Source organism: Cyprinodon variegatus, unplaced genomic scaffold (assembly GCF_000732505.1).
Source record: "Cyprinodon variegatus isolate N-32 unplaced genomic scaffold, C_variegatus-1.0 Scaffold135, whole genome shotgun sequence".
NCBI classification, from domain to species: domain Eukaryota; kingdom Metazoa; phylum Chordata; class Actinopteri; order Cyprinodontiformes; family Cyprinodontidae; genus Cyprinodon; species Cyprinodon variegatus.
The window spans coordinates 314019-334959 of NW_015150588.1; the positions used below are offsets into that span (position 1 = coordinate 314019).

General features: G+C 38.2%; 2 protein-coding genes across 8 annotated transcripts in view; one reads left to right on the forward strand and one right to left on the reverse strand.

The window, feature by feature from the left end:
* Positions 1-6174, reverse strand: part of ppp1r9a (protein phosphatase 1 regulatory subunit 9A) — a 66131-nt gene extending 59957 nt beyond the window's left edge. Inside the window, exon 1 of the mRNA XM_015376483.1 lies at positions 4781-6174. The gene's annotated coding sequence lies outside the window, so the exon portion shown is untranslated. The remainder of the gene's footprint in view (positions 1-4780) is intronic.
* sgce (sarcoglycan epsilon) lies at positions 648-19869 on the forward strand. 7 transcript variants are annotated; one of them, XM_015376491.1, is made up of 13 exons: positions 649-820; positions 4357-4467; positions 8289-8411; positions 8562-8731; positions 10670-10742; positions 12594-12792; positions 13164-13326; positions 13441-13655; positions 14066-14092; positions 14449-14637; positions 14736-14779; positions 16008-16045; positions 19362-19868. In XM_015376491.1, exons 1-13 carry the CDS (start codon positions 784-786, stop codon positions 19410-19412), a joined length of 1440 nt encoding a protein of 479 aa, XP_015231977.1. In that variant the 5' UTR covers positions 649-783; the 3' UTR covers positions 19413-19868. The 7 variants fall into 7 exon arrangements, with proteins under 7 accessions (XP_015231979.1, XP_015231977.1, XP_015231981.1 ...); XM_015376492.1 differs by having other exon boundaries at positions 650-820; positions 8574-8731; positions 19362-19866; XM_015376493.1 differs by lacking the exon at positions 14066-14092 and having other exon boundaries at positions 648-820; positions 19362-19869.
* Positions 19870-20941: the final 1072 nt, after the last annotated feature.

A 20941-nucleotide genomic window follows, 5' to 3' on the forward strand; every position in this document is an offset into this window, starting at 1 on the left:
TGTGATGCATTCATACTTGTCCAAACACAGGCCATGGAAGTTGTTGCTAAGCAACCTAAAAATAATCTTCCAGGGATAGATGGGAGGAAAACAGCTAAGCACTGCAGAGTACAGGGCATCTATGGCATGGTGTTTATCGCTGCAGTGAAAGCAAGAGGTTTTTGATCTAATAAGACATTATCAAATAGAAAATTTTACACTGATCACTGCGGCTGACAACAGGGGAGCATTTGGGGTAAATTAAGGGTCCCAAAGCACTTTAGCAAACCATGACTGGCAGCCAGCAGGGCCCAAACACGACCATCTGTCTGCTAACACGACCACTGCAGGAGGTTTGGAAAGACTGGAGCAGACTTTCAAAATAAGCCTCTGCCCCCACAGCTGTGCATGGGGGGTCAAGCTGTGATGGAGGTGGTAGGCTTTCCTTTTAGATGACCTTTTGTGACTTTGGAGGTAATTTCAGGGTGTCCACCCCCCCAAACAAATGTGCAATAGAGGGATAGGTCATTAAACACCAGCTAGAAAAAAATTTAACTCTCCCTAAGGGTGTTCAAGCAATTTTCATCGAATAATATGTTGTTACTCCGCGTCTAAAACACGGCAACCATCTTTTTTTCCCAACCAGATGTTCAGCCAATCAGAAGCAACGCTGATTCCAGCGGAGAAAGGAGGCGGAGGGAAGAATGCTGCGGGATGCTCATTGTTATGGCTGTCAAACCCCCACTGAAGACGGGATAAAGAACCAGCTGGTTTCATGCGAGGTTGAAGCGGAGGATTAACGCCATGTCCGCCGCAGCTGTCGCGGTGTTGCTCGGAGCGGGTACGTATCGATTTAACCCTGACATTATGCGCTTTGGCGGCGGCGAGGCTAGTTAGCATGCTAGTTAGCCTGCTGCTGTTTTAGCTGCTTCGCTCATTTTTTCCAGAAGGCTGAGGAGGAGACGTGGAAAAAATGGCTACCAGCTGACAGAGAGACCGTTAAACCAGGACTTAATGTGTCACAGCACTGCTAAAAACTCATTTAAAATGTTATAAATGTTATTTGATGAACAACATGTAGATACTTTTATAAAGCTAATAATAACGGTTCTACTTTGTTTTCCCAGCCATCATTTTTAAATGGAAATCAGGTGTTTACGTTTCTTTTCTGCATATGCAGTTATTATGAGTTACGCTGTCTAGAGTTTTCTTTTTAGTTAATTAGGATATTACCAGAAAGAACATTTATTTCCTATTTCCTTTAAAATCTAAAACTCATTAATCTACTTATAGACTATCTAATATTGTTGATTAAGGCTTGGACATTTAAAGTTTTTTACAAAATAAGAATATTCCTTAAAACCATTAGAAATTATTTAAATACATAATCGTTCACTGAAAAAAATAATGCTACTGCACAACACAATTGTTTTATGTCCTATCCTGCTAACATGAAACAATTGTGTTAAATTAACTAAATATGATTAAGTAAATGCCAAAAATGGTTGCATTGTTTTTTTTTTTTCAGTGTACTCTATAGTCGTAAAAGGTAACTACTAAAGATTTGGGCGGTGCAGAGAGTGCGCTTTTCAAGCAATAGAAAGTTAAGCGGAGGGAAAACTTATGTCAAAAAATGCTTTTAAATACGATAAATTGCCAAGGTATTAAGGGAATTGCAAACTTCAGCTGGAGTCTGTTTCTAGGCAGTCGCATCACCTGAACAAGATAAAATGTTAGAAGATTTTCACCTCAGCTAAGAAGATTAATGCCTAAACTGCACCAGTCTGGTGCTGCTGTTTTTGTCAAGACTAAAGAGCTGGGCTGTTGTTATTTAGGACTATTATGTAACTGTCAAAGTTTGGTTGTGGTTTTTGGACCCAAATGCAGAGGCAGGGAGGCAGAGGTGAGTTTCTTGAAAATTTAATTGAATGTTCACAAACAACTGAGGAAGGAATCCAAAAATTCAACATGAAAAATGTAAAACAAACCAGAACCGTGGAGACATCAGGGGAAAACGATCATGAGGAGCCAGGGTAAGACGAGGAACCAGCACTAAGGAACTGCACAAGGAGAGTATTTATGGTAGACTTAACAAAGAGAGGACTAACGAGCTGATTGGGAGCAGGTGTGAAGAGAGCAGCCTAAGAAGCAGCTATGGAAAAAGAGACCAACACAAGAGGGTAACAGTGGGCAACGAACAAAAACCTAAGAACTCAAATATATCCAGAAAATACAACAAAGTAGGAATTAAACCAATAAAACTAGAAAACATGGAGCAAAGTAAAACATAACAGAACCAAGACCGTGACAGTAACCTGGTATCTGGGTGAAGAAGAGATTGATGAAACAGCTCCCTCATGCATCTGGTTCTCCACAAGCTCCCTCTAAAACAACTATCCACAACAGATACAGAGAAGAGTTTCAGTGTAGTTAAAAATGCTTTATAAATCTTGAAGGATATAAAATCAACCATTCTTCTCCCTCGTACCACCTCCACAGTATATAGGAGAAACCCTACGATAGAGCTGGCCTTAAGGTCCGGTGTATTCAGTCTGTTCCTGTCATCTGCAGAGCGGCATTTATCTCAGCAGGCCACTCTATGATATGTAGCTAATGCAACCACAGTACTCAAGACAGTATCAGAAAGTTTTAGAGCATTTTATATTTCTCTCTATGAGCAGAGAGAGGCTGATCTTATACTGTAGCTGAACTTTAGACCTCTCCGTGATGTCAAGAGTACCAATACCTTCTGTAATGATTTTTTTACTGCGGGTAATTGGCAATCAAACTCACCTGACTTAAATAGCTTAAAGGATCTCTGGGTTGCTGCCAAGTGATAGATTATAAACAAAAGAGAGGAGCAAGTTAATATTCTATAAAATATTAATGTGTGTGTGTTAAAAGCTCCTAGTTTATCATACAGGTGCTGAAAGCTAAAAACTTTTGAGTGGAAAAGTTATCAGTTCCCACCAACCTCAAAACCAGCTAACTTGCTTTACCTGTAATATTTAGTGAAATAGTTAGTAATAACTGCATAAAAATATTTATCTCTTCCACATAAATATTTTGTTCGTCTTTTTTTACGGTGGTTAGCAAATAAAGAACAAACCAGATCCTCCGTACCAACAGGAAGTCTAGCTTTAATGCATGGTATTTAAAATGGTTGGAGGAAGAAAGGAGAAGTTTAATATCATTCATTTCATTTTAAAACACATAGTCTTAGAGTATAACAGAATATTGTCAAAGTTTTATATAGTAACATATATATATATATATATATATATATATATATATATATATATATATATATATATGAATAAATAACACTGGTAATCTGAGGAACTTCTGTTTAGTGGAAAAAATTTGCTGCTGTTTTTACTATTTGTATCATTTTTTTTCCTGTGATTGCAGCATTTTTTGTTCGGTTTTCAGTGTTTTCCTGTTGCGTTTTTTTCTTGTGTTTGCGCATTACACAAGTTTTTGCACCTCATTTTGTTGTTTCCTTCCCATTTGCACCTGTTAGCCACAGTATGTCATTTTTAAGGGCAAAGTACAAGTGAATACATTAGTGGCTTGTATTGGTAATAGAAGTTAGCCTGGTTAGTGAGCTTATATATTAAACCATAAGGGTGTAGGATCTCAGAAATGAAACACAGTCAGGTTGTGTTTCATGCCTTTACCGGATTTTAGTGACATCTTTCTGGTTAACTACAGTCCAGTTAAAGGTCCAGTATGGACTCAAAAACTCACTGTTTCTAGCACAAAACAAGACCTCAGGCTACACCCAGAATAGCCTAAAACTGAAAGTTGAAAAAAAGATGATTTACATTTTGTAAGAGACTAAGCCCCTAACTGTAAACACTGGCTGTGTCCATGCTCCAACCCATGGAATGTATTACAGAAAAAAAAACCCAGAAACATGGATGTTCTGTTTAAAAAACATTTTTAGATGTAAACTGCTGTGATTTAGTTGCATTTTTGCTGCTATCATTTTGTCCATTTAAATGTACCCGAGTATCAAGAAATTTAACCATAACAACAGAAAATCACTATTACTTATGCTGGGAAATCTTAGACTTGGACAACTTTTATTGTTTTTTTTTTTGTATACACAGAGCTGTACTGAAAGCTGTATAAAACGAAATTTCGTTTTGTGCAGCTTTCAGAACATTTCCATTCCATAAAGTGCAGCAGTGATCAAACGTAAACCGTGTGGGAGAAAAACGTTTAGAGTGAGCACAATTCATGGTTTGTTGTGTGAAACTGCTTTTTTTCTTCATTTTGCCAGCTATTATGTGTAGGTGGGAAAGGGGATTGTTCCAGAAATCTACTGAAAAGCCCCCTTGTTTTATGCATGCTTCTTATTTATTGATCCAGTTGTTCACGTTGTGCATGCCCATGATGAAACACTCAGTGATTTTCATGAGAGAAAAGTCGTTTCGGAGCAGGCCATGGCTTTGCTGCAAAGAAGAACCTTAAACAAAGACGGTGAGTGGGTTTGTGCGGTGGTGCGCTTAAGACGCTGACCCGCTGTCTCCTCCCTCCCCATCATAACACAGTGACAAGATCAACCGGCTCCGCTTTTACCAGCAGCATTATTATTTGTACCTGCTTTCTTTCCCTTTTGCTCTTTTGCCCTAACAGCAGCTTACTACATTTAGATCTTGTTCCTGAGAAATTTTATCCTAATTCTGCCTGACAGAAAAATATAAGATATTTTCTACAACAGTTATACCTCCAGCTTTTACTCCTCCCCCCAAATGATACAGAATATTTTATTGTTTTAGAAAATAGGTTTTACCTTTTTAGAGTTCTTGGTGATGAGTCTTGTTGCTTTGTGTCCACTGTTGTCCTTAGTCCTCTAGTTCATGTTGCGACAGTAGCTACTTTCACTTCCATGTGTGACTGCAGAATAACAAGTTTAGACTCATCAGAGGCAGAATGGCCGGACACAAAGAGTCACAATCCTAGCTGTTTCTGCTTTCTTGCCAACCACCAAGAAAGCACATGAATTCCTCCTGACCTGGAAGAAATGTGCATATGAGGCTCAGAGGGACACGCACCGCCTTGGCTCTACCTCTGCTGGATAAAACTGTTATGGTAGCTCAGAGTTTCTGAGAGGCCTCCCGTGATCTGTTCCAAGGTCAGCAAAGAAATGCATAAAATCTGGTTAGCCATTTCCACCGCTCTCCAGCTCTGTTACCAAGTTATATCACTGCCACATGCAACGTTTTCTAAACCTCTGAGCTGATTTATGAAAAGATTTTTCATAATTATTTAGGGAACAGATTTATTTATTTATTTTTTTATGTTTTCTGGGAGGATTTGTGGCATATTTAAAGTATCATCCAGTTTGTCCTGTCTGTCATTTTTCCCAGAGGAAAGTCAGCAGATGCAGGAGTGTGCAGTTTAGCATTAACCTTTAATCGGTGATGTATTATACACCTGGATGGAGAACCGAGATTCATCATCTGGAGAAAGCCTGGCAGAGTCGCCCAGGCACAAATAAGCAGATTGAGGGCTATAAGCAGCTCTCCTGTCACACTAAGTGACTGATCTTTATTTATGCTGGCTTACAAGGGTGGAGGTGAAACGCGGCCTAAAGGAGACTCAACTCTGGAGTGTGTTTCTGCTAAGTTACTGCTGTATAATGATAGATTGATGTTTGATGGGATCATTGGTTATTTTTTTTATCCTATTCTGGGCCTTTATTTCCATGTGGGCCCCATTTCTTTACCTATAACAAATGTTCACACCATATCAACCTGGCTTTAAGGGCGGAGCTAGTATTTGACCTTTGAGTGTCTGAAAATGGTCCTTTGCTTTCCTGGAAAGCTGCTGAGGCTCATAGGCTCAGATCATAGAACTGGAGTGAAAAAAAAAATCAGCCTTTATAGGGTGAAATAAAAAGAGGTTTTATTTTTGGTCTTAAACTAACCCAGAGATTGACGTTTTGTTCGCAGTAGCTGCAGCCAGATGAGCTATTGTGTGGATTATTCATGCTCAGCCATTGCCTTCAAAAAAGAGACATGGTGGACTCAGGTTGTTCCAGCATCACCAGATTTAGTGGCTGTTAAATGCTATTATTGATTGTATCAAGCTGGGACCGGGCCCTCTGGGACCCCGGACATATGGCCAGGTCAGCGTCTGTGTTTCTGGCAGCAACAAGGCTCTTTAGAATTGTAAATGTTGATTATAATCTGCATTTTCTGAACCTTTTTCAAGGGGGGTTGAGAGTATTTTTCATTCTGACTTTTTTAAGCATCAAAATGATACATAAATAATAGGTTATTTTTATCCTTTCAAATATAAGAAAATCAATACAAAAATTTAAATAAATATGTCATTTGATGGCAAAATGCTGTGCCATGAATATTTTTCTTTAACAAATTAGTGCCAAGCAACGGAGGTAGATGACATTTTTTTTTTTTCGTGTTACCATGGATGGATAGAGTGATGGCAAGGAAGTTAAAATATCCCAAAAGCTACAGCAAGAAGTTGCCTCTTGGATTCCTTAAACATCTATTACATATAGTACATTCTAGGCCAGCTGGTATTCCAAGAAAAAAGCAACCAATAAAAAAACTCTGGAAAACTCTCCAGGGACGTAAACTTGTACCATTTACTTTTAATATGTAACTTTTGAGTAATGATTCAGGGTGGTTTAATAAAAAACAGAAAAAAATAAAAATAAGATGTGTAAAAAGCACCACATGGCAATTGTTAGGTATGTTGGAGAATCTGTGATGCTGTGGGTCTGTTTCTCCTCCTTAGTCCCCAGGAATGAATGCATGGGGTTATGAATTCTTTGAAAAAAATGGATGTTTCAGCAGGATAATGAGCCAAAGATGTTGAAAAAGGAACAGGGAAATGATTCACCAGCTGCAGAATCAACCCTCTTTAAAGATTTACAAATGTTATGGTCTGAGCTGATAAAAAGAAATAGGAGAAGACCAGGGACTCAAATTCTTTTTAGGAGATAATGTTGGTGCGATAAAGGATTCATTTCTGCAAAGACTTTTAACATATTTTACCAAGGGTGCCAAAACTTGTCAAGGTTTACATTAATCTTACTCCAGTCTCTTGGTTCTCTGTGGATATAAACTCTTATTATGCAAGAAGATGCATCAGAGGCATCTGAAACAGAAAAGTGATTTTGCATTATGTATATCAGGGGTTGGCAACCCAACTGCTCAAAGAGCCACATTGGACCAAAAAACAAATCTGTCTGGAGCCACAAAAATGTAAAAGTCTTATATAAGCCTTGTATGGCAACATGGGCTCTAAGTGTATTAGCCCACTATAAAAAAGGAGTATGTGGGCTTAAATATATAATAAGCATTCATGATTTAATGTTTATCCTGGAGCAAATGTCACATAGTAGCATGAGGTGAGGAGAAGTGAACGATGAAATTATAGAAACACGATAAAATAATCTTTCTATGGTGGACGTGTTTCTGTTAGGAGTTGATTAATTCATGAGGAACCAAGCAGGAACTGACATCCATCATTATTACACAAATGTTTACAGCATTGGAAAACATCCTTCAGCACACCGCATTAAAATAAACAAATAAATGTTCATACATTTTTGAAAAAGCTCCACGGGTTGACATTTGTAGTTTTAATCTACAGAGGACTTTTTATTACGGCATAGAAACCTGAAATACCGAGCAGCTCACCAGTAAGGATCCAAATGCATTTTTTTTTAGCTTTATTCCAGCTGTTTAATGCATCCTGTATTGATCTTTTAACCGGCCAGAGCAGCTAAAACCTGCCTTCTCCCTTTCCCTTCATGGTGCATATCTCCTACCCATAGCTCCTTCCTCCTCCTCCTCTTTCTTACCTTCACATTCAGACTCCCATGGTGATGAAAAATTGATTTCCCTCTTACTGTGGTACAGAGCAGCAAAACAAGTAAGATTATATAAAAAAGTGCCAAAAAAAAACCTCAAAACACACAAGTTTAAAAGTTGAACCGAAGAAGAGAAAAACAAACATTTGGATGATCAAAATTCTTCTAATATAATCCTTTCTTTAAGCTGTTTACTAATATAGAATACGTGTTGCTTTAAGTGGAAATTGAAGCATAAAAGAACCACCCAGCGCACTCTGGATGACTTTTTACTCCTGCTTTTTAACAGTTGTCTTCGCTTAGTTCCCCTTTCTATTTATAGTTATGCATTTATATAGAGAAGTATAAGTGCTTCCCTTTTTAAAGTAGTGCTGGATGTTAAATGACAGTAAACTCCAGATGTTCAGCAGCTTTGAGGAACCAAACTCCATGTTCTTTTAAATGTGTGTTTCAGTCATCACCATCCTGTCAAGATGCCACGCAGAACGTAACGTCTACCCATCTGCTGGAGTTCTGTTTGTCCATGTTCTGGAGAGAGAGCACTTCAAAGGAGAGTTTCCTCCTTACCCCAAATCAGGTACAACCAAGCACTTTCATAGTTGGTCTGATCTAGAGATGCCTCAAAATACCAATAGGGACCAGAATCAGAGAGCTAAATCAGTTACACGCCTTCTATTCAGCTAATGGGTCTAAATTCTGATTTTGAAACTGGCAAATTGTTAAGCAGGCGTCTCCCCAGGTGATGCCAGCAATGATCCAATCACCTTTAACACCAACCTGAAAGGCTACCCCGACAGACCAGGCTGGCTGCGCTACATCCAGAGGACTCCTCTCGGCGACGGCGTCCTCTATGGTTCTCCTACCGCAGAGCATGTTGGAAAGCCCACTGTGATAGAGGTGAGTGATTGGACCCCACTCACTTATGTTTACAGTTAGAAACCGACAACAAAAACAACTATTTTAATCTCCATAAACATTCATGTGATGGACCAACACAAAGTAGTTTGTAATTAAAGGGGAATTATACAAACCCTTCCTTTTTTTTTAAGAAACTTAAAAAATTAACATAATTTAAAACTTAGAAGTGTGGCTTATATATATTTATAATATTAACTTGGTAAATTTGCCACCACAAAATTAAAGTACATAATTACTGGTCAGTTGTTCATGAATTCGGGCAAATTCTGTTATTAGAGCTTCAAATACAACTGGGATTCAATTAACAAAAATATAAGATATTTAATATTAATAAATGAATCAAATAATGGACTACATATTTGTGAAAAATGTACAGTGATTTACATTATTTTGGTGTGTCTGGTGTGAACTATCAATGCATGCTTGACATTTGCCCAAAAGAACATTAAACAAATATCATTGTGATGAAGGAAGTACACAGCAGAAAGGAAAAGTTTAAAGCAGAGATAGATTATGAAACCTGACTGACTGGAGCAAAGGGGAGTCTAAAGGCCCCTGGTATCTCTGGAGGAGCTGCAGAGATTGACAGCTCTGGTAGGAGGATCTGTAAGGACCACAACTGTTATTTAATCACTCTGCTAATCTGGTCTTTATGGTAGAGTGGTAAGGCGAATTGTTAGAAAGCAACATGAAATCCTGTGGAGCTAGCCACAATCAGTGCAGGCGAGGAAACACAGAAACCTAAAGAAAGGCTTGAACACTGCATGACCATGGCTAGGGTAAAATACGGTGGTGGCAGCATCATGCTGTGACAGAGTTTTCTTTTTTGATTTTAAGCAGTAGAGACAGAAAATCTCCTGACAATTGAAAGCAAAATTAATTGAACTAATTATTTGGAAATTTTGGAGGAAAACCTGTCACAGCCTGATAAGGTCTGAATAAATGCACAAAATTCTATGTTTTTAAATATTTTGTATCCCGATAAAGTACAATCTGAAATAATATCATAGCTTACCTTTTTTCCAACTTTAATTTGAAGTGATATTTAGCCTGCCACATATAAGAAATGCACATTTTAGTGCTAAAAAATGTATCAAATGACAACAAGATATAGAGCTACAGTAGTTCTCATGTTTTTTCCTAGCAATATGGAGCGAGTAGAATTTAATTATCAGAATTAATTAAGTTTTTAACATTTTTTAAAGTGTACAACTGTTTCAATTTTGAGTTTCTGAGCAGTAACTTACACTTATGGTAACTAAATCAATCTTATATCAAACTAAACAAAAACTGTTTCAAGTTTCTGAAATCTATAACTTTTTAGTGGAAAGTTCGCAGATGATACTATAAAATAAATGCCAGTAATTAACATACTTTAAAGGGATCAACTTTCAACAAAAGTGCAAAAATCCAAGACTGGCAGCAAAACATGGATGTGCAGTCTTTGACCCAGGGGGCTGCATTTAAATGCAAAATGGCCTAATTTGCAGATTCTACTTTTTTAAAACCAATAAATAATCTTTCTCCCTTCTTATGATTATTAACTACTTTGCATAATTTAAAATAGCAAATATTTGGTGGCAACCTGACAAAATACAACATAGAAAAATAGACAATAGAGAATAATTAACTTTGCTTAACATTTTAAATGGAATATGTTCCTCTAAACCCTGTCAGGTGTATGATCATAATTGTATGTGGTTTTTAGACCTGAATTCTTCTCTGTATTTTCTCATGTCTTTGTGGAACCGTAAGCTAGAGTTAACATTCCTTTCTCAGTAGGCTTAGCATGTTGACAACGCTCATGTGCCTTTTTACGGTGCCTCAGCTGAGTACAGATTATTATATTTTGCATCGAGCTGCAGCCATATAAGTTATACTGATCGCAGCTTAAACTTTGACCACTCTTTGTTGCAGATTACTGCCTATAACAGACGCACGTTTGAGACGGCACGGCACAACCTGGTCATTAACATCATGGCAACAGAAGGTAGGAGGTGCCGGAATGAATGAATAGAGTCAACAGAGAGCTGACTGAGAAGCTTTAGGTTTGGTTCTTTTAAACGGAAAGAAAAAAAGAGGTCATCGGTTACTCTCACCACCTGCAGATAATCAGATGGGAGGATGTGGCACAGTGGGAAGAGAAGTCGGTCTGATCATTTTACTGGAATGAACAAAAACCTTATAAACATAGCAAAAATTCTACATTTCCACTACATCTGCTGCCTTTCATTAGATGACATGTTCAGCTAAACCAAGTCCCTAGATCTGCTAGGGCTGCAACTAAGCAATATTTTGCAAATTGATTAATCTGTCGATTAGTTTTTCAATTAATCCATTCACAATCTGATAGCATGGTAAAACTAAAACTTTTCCAATTAAGCAATCCTGGATATAGCATACAACATTTTTTTTATAAATCTTAAAAGCGAAATGTTTATATATTGTTTTACAATTATGATATAATTACAGCTCTAAGTGGGTTGCTCGGTCAGCTAAAGGCATGTTTTACAGTCTCTATACTCCAGTTAAGGATTAATCGATTACTAAATTAGTAATTAGATCTGAAGGTTCACCTGCTGTATCCGGCTCATCTTTTATTGCTCTTATTGTCCAGATATTTGTTGGTTTATGAAAATAACATTTTAATTGCTTTGCTGGATTTCTTGTAAAATGACCTTATGATGATTTTTTATTAGTTAAATTACTTAGCTGTACTTTGATATTATTCTTATTTGTTGTGTTTAGTATTAAAAGAGATATAAATTACTTTTCAAATTTTTAATCGCAGTAGCTCTGAAAGATTACCACAACCTGCTGTCGTATTCATCTTTTTTTTTTGTTTGCAAAACAAAGCCTTTCTCTGTATTAACAAACACAAAAGCAGAGCTAACATATTACACATGATGTGCAGTAGGTAAATAAAGAAGTAATGAGGCTAATCAAGGCAGCGACTTGCAGAGGAGGTGTTAAAAGAAAGAAGAAATGTCCAAAGTAGTGTGTGGAAATGTGCAAAATAAAATTTGATATCAAGAATCATAGGACTGGGGGAGCTCTTGAAATACAGTATGAGCGTTAGTGTTTACTGGAACGGGAGCTAATGCCATTCTTAGCCTCTGCTGTCTAAGCAGCATTATACATGCATTGATTGAAATAAACGGAGCAGGGGAGGGGGATAGTTTACTGTCAAAGCTCCTAGAATCAGATTCAATTCAGGTCTCATCAAAGAGCTTGCAAAGAAGTAACTTTTTTCTCTTTAAAGTTTTTTTTTTTTCTATTTCTTCATATTGAAATATTTCATACCTTCAGGATTATTTCCTTTATGTTTGGTTGTTTTTTTTTTCTTTGATGTTTTACAGCAAGGCTCTGGGAAGGATTCACTAGAACTTGGAGTTGCTGTAGTTGGTGTTCACCACTGCGAGCAATCTCTACCCCAGAGCTTTGCGGGACATGCAGCTTCTATTTAGCTGCATTAGTCGTTAGTTGTCTATTATGGTCCAATGGTTTTGGTCTTTTTTTGTATATGCATAAAATGTGACCCGCCATCTTTAAACTTTAAAGTGAACCTCTTGACATGGTGGAAACTTTTTTTTAATTATGTTGATTTTAGTGAATGTGGATTATTTGCAGAAACAATTCCGTATTGATGTATGTTTTTTCATTTAGTAAAAGAGCAACTAAAATAATGATTTTTACTTTTACTCTGCAAGTGATGGCAGAAAAGAACTGATCGATGTTGGTGTGTCTGTGTGTCCGTCCCAGTTTGCTGACCAGCAACGCTGTAGGCATTAAACTGGGAACAGACCACTTCTGATTCCCCGCTCTCTGTGGTTTTTATTAGAGTTCCCGCTGCCTTACCAGGCTGAGTTTTACATCAAAAACATGAACGTGGAGGAGATGCTGGCCAGTGAGGTGCTGGGAGACTTTCTGGGTGCAGTGAAGAATGTGTGGCAGCCTGAGCGGCTCAATGCTATCAACATTACCTCTGCCCTGGACCGCGGCGGCCGCGTGCCTCTGCCTATCAACAACCTAAAGGAAGGGTGAGGATCTGGACTCGGTTCACATTATTAATCTTGAAGTTAAAGTCTTCTGAAGGGGCTTCCTGAGGTTCTGTCCAAACAACAAATTATCATTAGCCTTAGCTCACTTACTCCTCTGATATTTTCTGTAATTGGGGCTTTGAGGATCCTCCGTTCCCTGTAAATCAGATAAAAACACCCCAACATCTGCACCGACAAGACCCTGAGCTTGTTAAGCTTAAACGGAAGCCCCACATGACCCGCTTTGAGCTGTGCTTCAAAGATTGACGCTAATGCTACAGAAGATAAAAGCATATAGGAGAAACCCAGAGGAGCAGAAATACTCTCTTATAAGCCCGTGTATAAATATATAACACAAGTCTTCTCTTCAGTGTATATGTGATGGTTGGTGCGGACGTTCCCTTCTCATCGTGCCTGCGGGAGGTGGAGAACCCACATAACCAGCTGCGCTGCAGTCAGGAGATGGAGCCTGTCATCAGCTGTGACAAGAAATTCAGAGCTCAGTTTCACATCGACTGGTGTAAGATCTCCCTGGTGAGGACGGTCCTGCATTAATCTGCCTCGCTTCAGAAATCCAACCCAGTAGAGAATGAAAAAATGATAGTTTTCTTCATCTCAAATGAAATTTATATGAGTTTTCTGTCCCAGGTTGATATCAACAAAGTGGTCCCTGTGTACATCACCCGCCCTGATCCGGGCACAGGAATACTCCCCGAGTTCGGGGAGTACAACCCTCCGTCAGAGTCTCTGAAGAGCCGCGACTATTTCTCCGACTTCCTGGTAACGCTGGCTGTTCCTGCCGCTGTGGCAGTCGTCCTCTTCTTCATCCTCGGCTACACCATGTGCTGCAGACGGGAAGGGGTGTAAGTGTACATGGTCTTTGCATGACCTTCTTCACTGGTGTTATTGAAAGTAGCGACCGGGTTAGCGATAAATCTTAAGTTGAAAGGAGAATAAGGAAATGGCAGTGAAGGGTTTAATAGCAGCAGGTTAACGATCCTGACTGAAAAAGCAGCTTGTCATCTCCATCTGGTGTCGTTACCCATTTATATTAAGTTCTTCATCAATTTACATTCATGTTTTGTTTCCTGTCAAACCATTGAAGGTCATTTATCCACATTGTTTCATCGTTTACAGGCTGGACGAGAAACACCCCCTCTCCTCCATTTCCACGTCCACTCCCACTTAATGCAGCATTTCATTCATGTGTGTTTAGATGTTGCTTCAACTATTAATATTAGTATTTAATTCATCCATTTTGTTTTGTTTCTAGGGAAAAAAGAAACATGCAAACACCAGCGTAAGTGTTTTACCTCTCCTGTGTTTTTTTTTTTTCCGGCCTGTTTCTGTTCCTTTTTCTTTAAATCACTGTTTTTGCCATTTTTTGTTGCCATTCACGGCTGCTCATTTTCACTCATCTGCTCATCTGTGCGTTGCCATCCATTCATTTAATGGGCTGCTGAGATTCAGTGACCAGCTGCAGGGGGTTAGGGGTGAACAAAAATGTTACACATAAGTAATGTAGCGAGAGAAAACTACTCCTCTGCATCCTCAACATTAGGATTCTATTTATTTTGTGCATGAACAAACTAAGCTCAGATCTCCTCGCAGGTTTATATAAAACCACAAATGTTCACCGCTTCTCTGTTTCTCTAGCATCCAGCTGGTTCATCACAGCGCCATTCAGAAGTCCACCAAGGAGCTACGGAGCATGTCAAAGAACCGCGAGATCTCCTGGCCTCTCTCCACCCTGCCTGTCTTCAACCCAGTCAGCGGAGAGGTGGTGCCGCCCATACACCCTGACAGCTACGAGACCACCAGCATGCCACTCATGCAGACACAGACGTGAGTAAATTTCTAGGAATGGGTTCGTAAATGTATTTTAAACAAAAGTTTTATCATGATGTATTGTTTAAAATGTATCTTTTTTGTGTTGATTTCAGGAATTTGCAGAATCAGATCACGATACCACAGCAAAGGCCGTCAGGTTAGTCCTTTCATGAGATTCATAACACGACGTGTGAAGAATAGCAGCAATGCATGCTCAGCGATTTGCTTATATTCCGTACTTGCTAGTGGTGTCCCGAAACAAATTTTGATTTCCGATATGATACCAATACTTCAGTTCTGAGAATTAACTGATATGGATATTAACCGGATAAGATATTAGTATGAATCATACCAGATTTTGTTTCTTTATTTTATACTGTAGAATGTTAGAGACAGTCAAGTAATATTAATAAAACAGAAGATCAGAAGTCAACAACAAAAGCTATGCTATTGAAGATTCTCAGTCATCCAGGTCAAGGTCATTCGAAGGCTAACGAAGAACCCAAACGACCCTCATTCCTAAGGGACGGACCTGTTCGTCCGGTTCAATTTGCATGTTTTCTAAGCCAAAACAAGGCTTTGCTTTTGGTCCACTCTATAAAGCCTCGAACTCGAAGCTGTTTCTAACATTTTGAATCAAAAAAGCCTCCTGGAAGGGAAGCAAAACGTCTTCAAACTTTGAAACAAAGTCCAGTGGATTGTTTTCTAACTTTTTTGGAACAAAAGCTATGAAAACAACTGAAAATATCAGAGATTTTAGATGCTGTCCAATTAAAATCTGACAGTAGTTTTTTGGCTAATATCGAATCTATTTTATTATTGGATTGGGACACCCCTAGTAGCTGCATGTTCATCATTCTGCTTTTGCTTCCATGGTGAAGTTTCATCCCTAACCAACACAGGTCTGAACTCTTAAATTTGCTTAAAAATATAACATCTAACATCAAGGATCTATCCAACAGCAATCTTTGTCTTTTGGGTATTTAATACAAATATATTAATACAGTAAGATGTAAAAAATTAATAGTTTAAAAGAATAAACAGTGGCAAATATATACTTATAAGGTGCACAAACCTGAAATTTAAATCCTTAATTATATTTATTTTAACTGACTGAAAACTCTTCCACAAAACAAAAATCCTCTTCATTTCATTGGCTTTGCTATAGAGGATTTAAATAATGAAATCTCATCTGCTTCCTAGATATATCTGGGTCATTGGATGTACTTTGAAAATTCCCTTAACAAAGAAGCAAATTACATGTGGAGAAGAAATCCCAGTTTGTCTCCATTATGATGCTGGTGTGTGAGCGCCCTCTTGTGAGCATGACAGTCAACTGCATGGAGCACTAACCAACTGCTCTCTCTGTTCACTGCTAACAAAAGGAGATAATTATGTCATGTCGACGTTTCGAAGACTGGAGGTAGGTGCATCTGATGTAAGTTTATGTTGATGTGATTAATGTCTTATTTTACTATTTCCTCTGGTAAGATTTTGAACTTTTTCACTTTAGGAGATCCGTAGGGTTTCTACTTATATTACTGTGAACGTGGCTGTTTCATTGCCATTTGCTCTAGTTAAAATTGATCTTAATGATTTTTTTTGTGATGAGATCTTCAAACAGCTGCATTTCAGAGGCCTTTTTAGCCATTTGGGGCCCATTTCACAAAGCAGGGTTAGTGGGAATCCAGAGTAAGTTCTGGTTTGAATCCCTGCATTCCCGTCATTGCGTGCTTCTGAAAGCGAGGTAGACGTTACTCTTAGTACAATTATGTCAACAGATTACTGTGAAACAATCGTGATTGGTTGTTTGGAGAAACGCCAAGTTTTTGTACTTCTGATCTGCACAAAAAAAGTAGCATCCTTTTCTAGAACAACCTGTTGAGGTCAAGAGTGCAAATACTCAAAAGATTTTTATCCGGAGAGGGTGATCAGACCGTGTGATATGTTTAATCATTTCCAGAGGAATATCTCTTCTTAAAATGTGCTTTAATAAGGGCATCGGATTATAATAATTCTAAAAAGATACTTATAGTACTTTCATGTTAAAAAGGGCTGCAACTAACAATCATTTTACCAATCTAGTTGATTTTTTTATTTTTTTTATTTGGATATATCAAGTGATAACAGGATAGCAAAAAGTTACTTAAAGAATTTTTTTTACACTATGTAAACCAGATGAAACTCTAGATAGAGCATAGTTCGATTGAAGAATTTCTTTCAACTAATAGGAAAAATGTTAATATATATACACTCACCGACCACTTTATTAGGTACCCCATGCTAGTAACGGGTTGGACCCCCTTTTGCCTTCAGAACTGCCTCAATTCTTCGTGGGATAGATTCAACAAGGTGCTGGAAGCATTCCTCAGGGAGTTTGGTCCATATTGACATGATTGCATCACACAGTTGCCGCAGATTTGTCGGCTGCACATCCATGATGCGAATCTCCCGTTCCACCACATCCCAAAGATGCTCTATTGGATTGAGATCTGGTGACTGTGGAGGCCATTTGAGTACAGTGAACTCATTGTCATGTTCAAGAAACCAGTCTGAGATGATTCCAGCTTTATGACATGGCGCATTATCCTGCTGAAAGTAGCCATCAGAAGTTGGGTACATTGTGGTCATAAAGGGATGGACATGGTCAGCAACAATACTCAGGTAGGCTGTGGCGTTGCAACGATGCTCAATTGGTACCAAGGGGCCCAAAGAGTGCCAAGAAAATATTCCCCACACCATGACACCACCACCACCAGCCTGAACCGTTGATACAAGGCAGGATGGATCCATGCTTTCATGTTGTAGACGCCAAATTCTGACCCTACCATCCGAATGTCGCAGCAGAAATCGAGACTCATCAGACCAGGCAACGTTTTTCCAATCTTCTATTGTCCAATTTCGATGAGCTTGTGCAAATTGTAGCCTCAGTTTCCTGTTCCTAGCTGAAAGGAGTGGCACCCGGTGTGGTCTTCTGCTGCTGTAGCCCATCTGCCTCAAAGTTCGACGTACTGTGCATTCAGAGATGCTCTTCTGCCCACCTTGGTTGTAACGGGTGGTTATTTGAGTCACTGTTGCCCTTCTATCAGCTCGAACCAGTCTGGCCATTCTCCTCTGACCTCTGGCATCAACAAGGCATTTCGGCCCACAGAACTGCCGCTCACTGGATGTTTTTTCTTTTTCGGACCATTCTCTGTAAACCCTAGAGATGGTTGTGCGTGAAAATCCCAGTAGATCAGCAGTTTCTGAAATACTCAGACCAGCCCTTCTGTCACCAACAATCATGCCACATTCAAAGTCACTCAAATCACCTTTCTTCCCCATACTGATGCTCGGTTTGAACTGCAGGAGATTGTCTTGACCATGTCTACATGCCTAAATGCACTGAGTTGCCGCCATGTGATTGGCTGCTTAGAAATTAAGTGTTAACGAGCAGTTGGACAGGTGTACCTAATAAAGTGGCCGGTGAGTGTATATATATATATATATATATATATATATATATATGTATGTATGTATTTTTTTTCCTATAATCTAGCTCATTTGATACTTTTAATATTAAAATGATTTGCATGGATTGTGTTTACCATCCACCAAAATCATTTGTCTTCTTCAGCGTCTTAATTTGATGCTGTAAAATGTGCTATTAGTGACTCCCGTCCTGTTGCCGTGGTGAATCAGTATGCTTCCTCGCACCAATATAGTTAGCATAAGGACCGCCAACATTTCTAGACACCTCTACGAAAGGAACAGCTGCCCACAATCCTTTGTGTGACGAGACACATAAGCACAGACATTGAGTTTTTACAAAAATAAATTATTTCTCCTACTCTTTACGCATTGGAGAAATAATGTAGCACATGCTAATGTACACATCTTCATGATTTGGGTTTCATAACAGAGAGCTTCAGCTGTGCACTACATTTAACTTTTTATCGTAGTTCTCTATTGCTAGGACTGTAGTCCCTATTTGAACAGAATAATTAATGTTTCTGTCCGCTGTGTAATGACATCTGTACGGCTAAAAGGCTGTCTGGAGCTGCTTTCCTACCCTGAATAATATACATACTGTTGAGCCTGTGAAAGATATGAGCTAGGAACAGGAAATACAGTTTGACATAGTTAGATCGAGCCTCAGAGTTGACTAGATGCAGAGTTTAGTTACCGACTGATATCACCTGTTTTAAATCCGTACACTGAGTAGCAAATTGATTTATCTGTCAACAATTTTTTCACTAATGGATTAACAATCGGATAGCCCAAAGTTCCTTAAAGAAGATTTTTTTTTTTTTTTTATGAAATTAAAGCAGGTGAAACTCAAACCTTTCCATCTGTGGAGTTGTGGTTAGAGTATATTGACAGATAAAAACACTCTTTTTTTATCTTAAACGCAAAATTTTTATAGATATTTTTACAATTTTGATATAATTACTGCTCTAAGTGGGTCGCTCTGCCAACTAAAGGCACATTTTACAGTCTGTATTATCCAGTAAATGGTTAATCAATTACTAAAATAGCAGATTATTTCACTAATCGATTAATCAGGATTAATCCGATTGTTTCTGCCCTAGAAGAGACTATCTGCTTACTACTCAGTAAGTCAGGGGCCCTGAATGATTAAAAAAAAGAAACAAAAGCACCTTTAGAACTTTATTTTAATTTTGTATACCATGATATTGTAATCCCTATCCATGCCTTATTTCTAGGATGTGACCATTTGTTTTAAATTGTTCTCCTAGGTAAATGGTATCCCTGAAGAAAGGAAGGTGGCTGAAGCACTTAACCTATGACCAGAAGCAGCAGCGTAGGAACCGCCTTCCTCCTCTCTGTCATGTTTTCTAATATTTGTGCCAAAAATTAGGTAGCATATGAACAAAGGATGCGACTGCCATATAATGTATGAATCCTCCAACGATGTCAGTTATGGTAATCCCATGTTGTTTCCCAGACACTTTTCAATGCTTTCTAGTAACATTCAGTGTTTTTCTGGCATGTAAACATGGGATCGATTCAAGTTGCAATATTCTAGATATATATTTGCATTCCTGGTGCCAATCTGCATGTCATATGAAAGATTTTAATAATATATGACCTTTAAACTTACCTTTGTAAGAATATGGTCCATGATTAAAAGAGTTGGGTTTATGTTAAACATGTCGCCATCTTTGTTTGCACAATGGAACTCAAGAGTAAAAACCTGTAATGTTCCAATTTGATGTAATATATGTTGGTAATAAAATCTTTACCAATTGTCAAGAGGTTTTCACTTATTAAAAGCACACCCATCAAAACAAAACAAATCCAAAACATGTCTTTTTATTAAGGTATTTTTTTAAATGATGTACAGCAGAATAAAGTCATTTATAAATATGAAGACATTTTCCACATTTTGACAGACACCATAACACAAAAACATTTGAGGCCCTTTAAAAAGGTTGTATTATTTGTTGCTTTTACACGATCAAACAGATCAATTAAGGCGTGAAACAACTGGCAAATCTACCACTTTGCTGCAGATGAATAAAAGAACAGAGGTTTGTAAACCTTTCTCTGAATCAAAGGGAGATGGTAGCATGTGAATACCGCTCTTAATTGCACAATGAGGTTCTGACTGCAAGTAAAGATTGCTGCGTTACCTCTGGAGCTGCAGATTCTGTTTAAACTTAAAAAAAAAAACATATAGAATGATCGAAAACCAAAGTTTTACTACCCAAAGGTAGGCGAGGTGTGCAGCTCAAAAATTCATAGCCAACAGATTTTATATATTTTCTATAAGCAAAAAATGCACATTAAAAAAATGTGCCAAACTCTGAATTTTATCTCTAAGATAAAAAAAAAAAAAAACGTATCTCTGCAGCTTTAAAATGAAAGTGCTCCCTCTCTCTTAAATGAGTACCAAAAGAGAAAAAAAACAAGCCCACCTGCTAACAGGTGTGTAAATATTTTCATGTATAAGTAAAGAGTCCTCAGCGTCATCAGTGCATTACAGAGTGGTTTTCTAATGCTGAATGGCTCTGAATTCAACATTTGAACATGTACTGAATGCAGAACTCTAAGAAATATCCAAAGGCCTTCACCTAGACATAAAAAAAAAAATAAATAAATAAAACAGACTGCCTCCTCCACGGCTATTTTAGTTCACAGGCTGAAAGCTGTTATTTCTACGGTAGAACAATATGTGCAACGTGGTGTGTTTTCCACCACCGCTATTATGAGGCATCTAAATGTAGGAACAGCTGTACAAAATAAATCTGTCCTATCAAACAAATATACATATATTTACACCACGTGTGCTGCTTACAGGACACACGACTTGGAC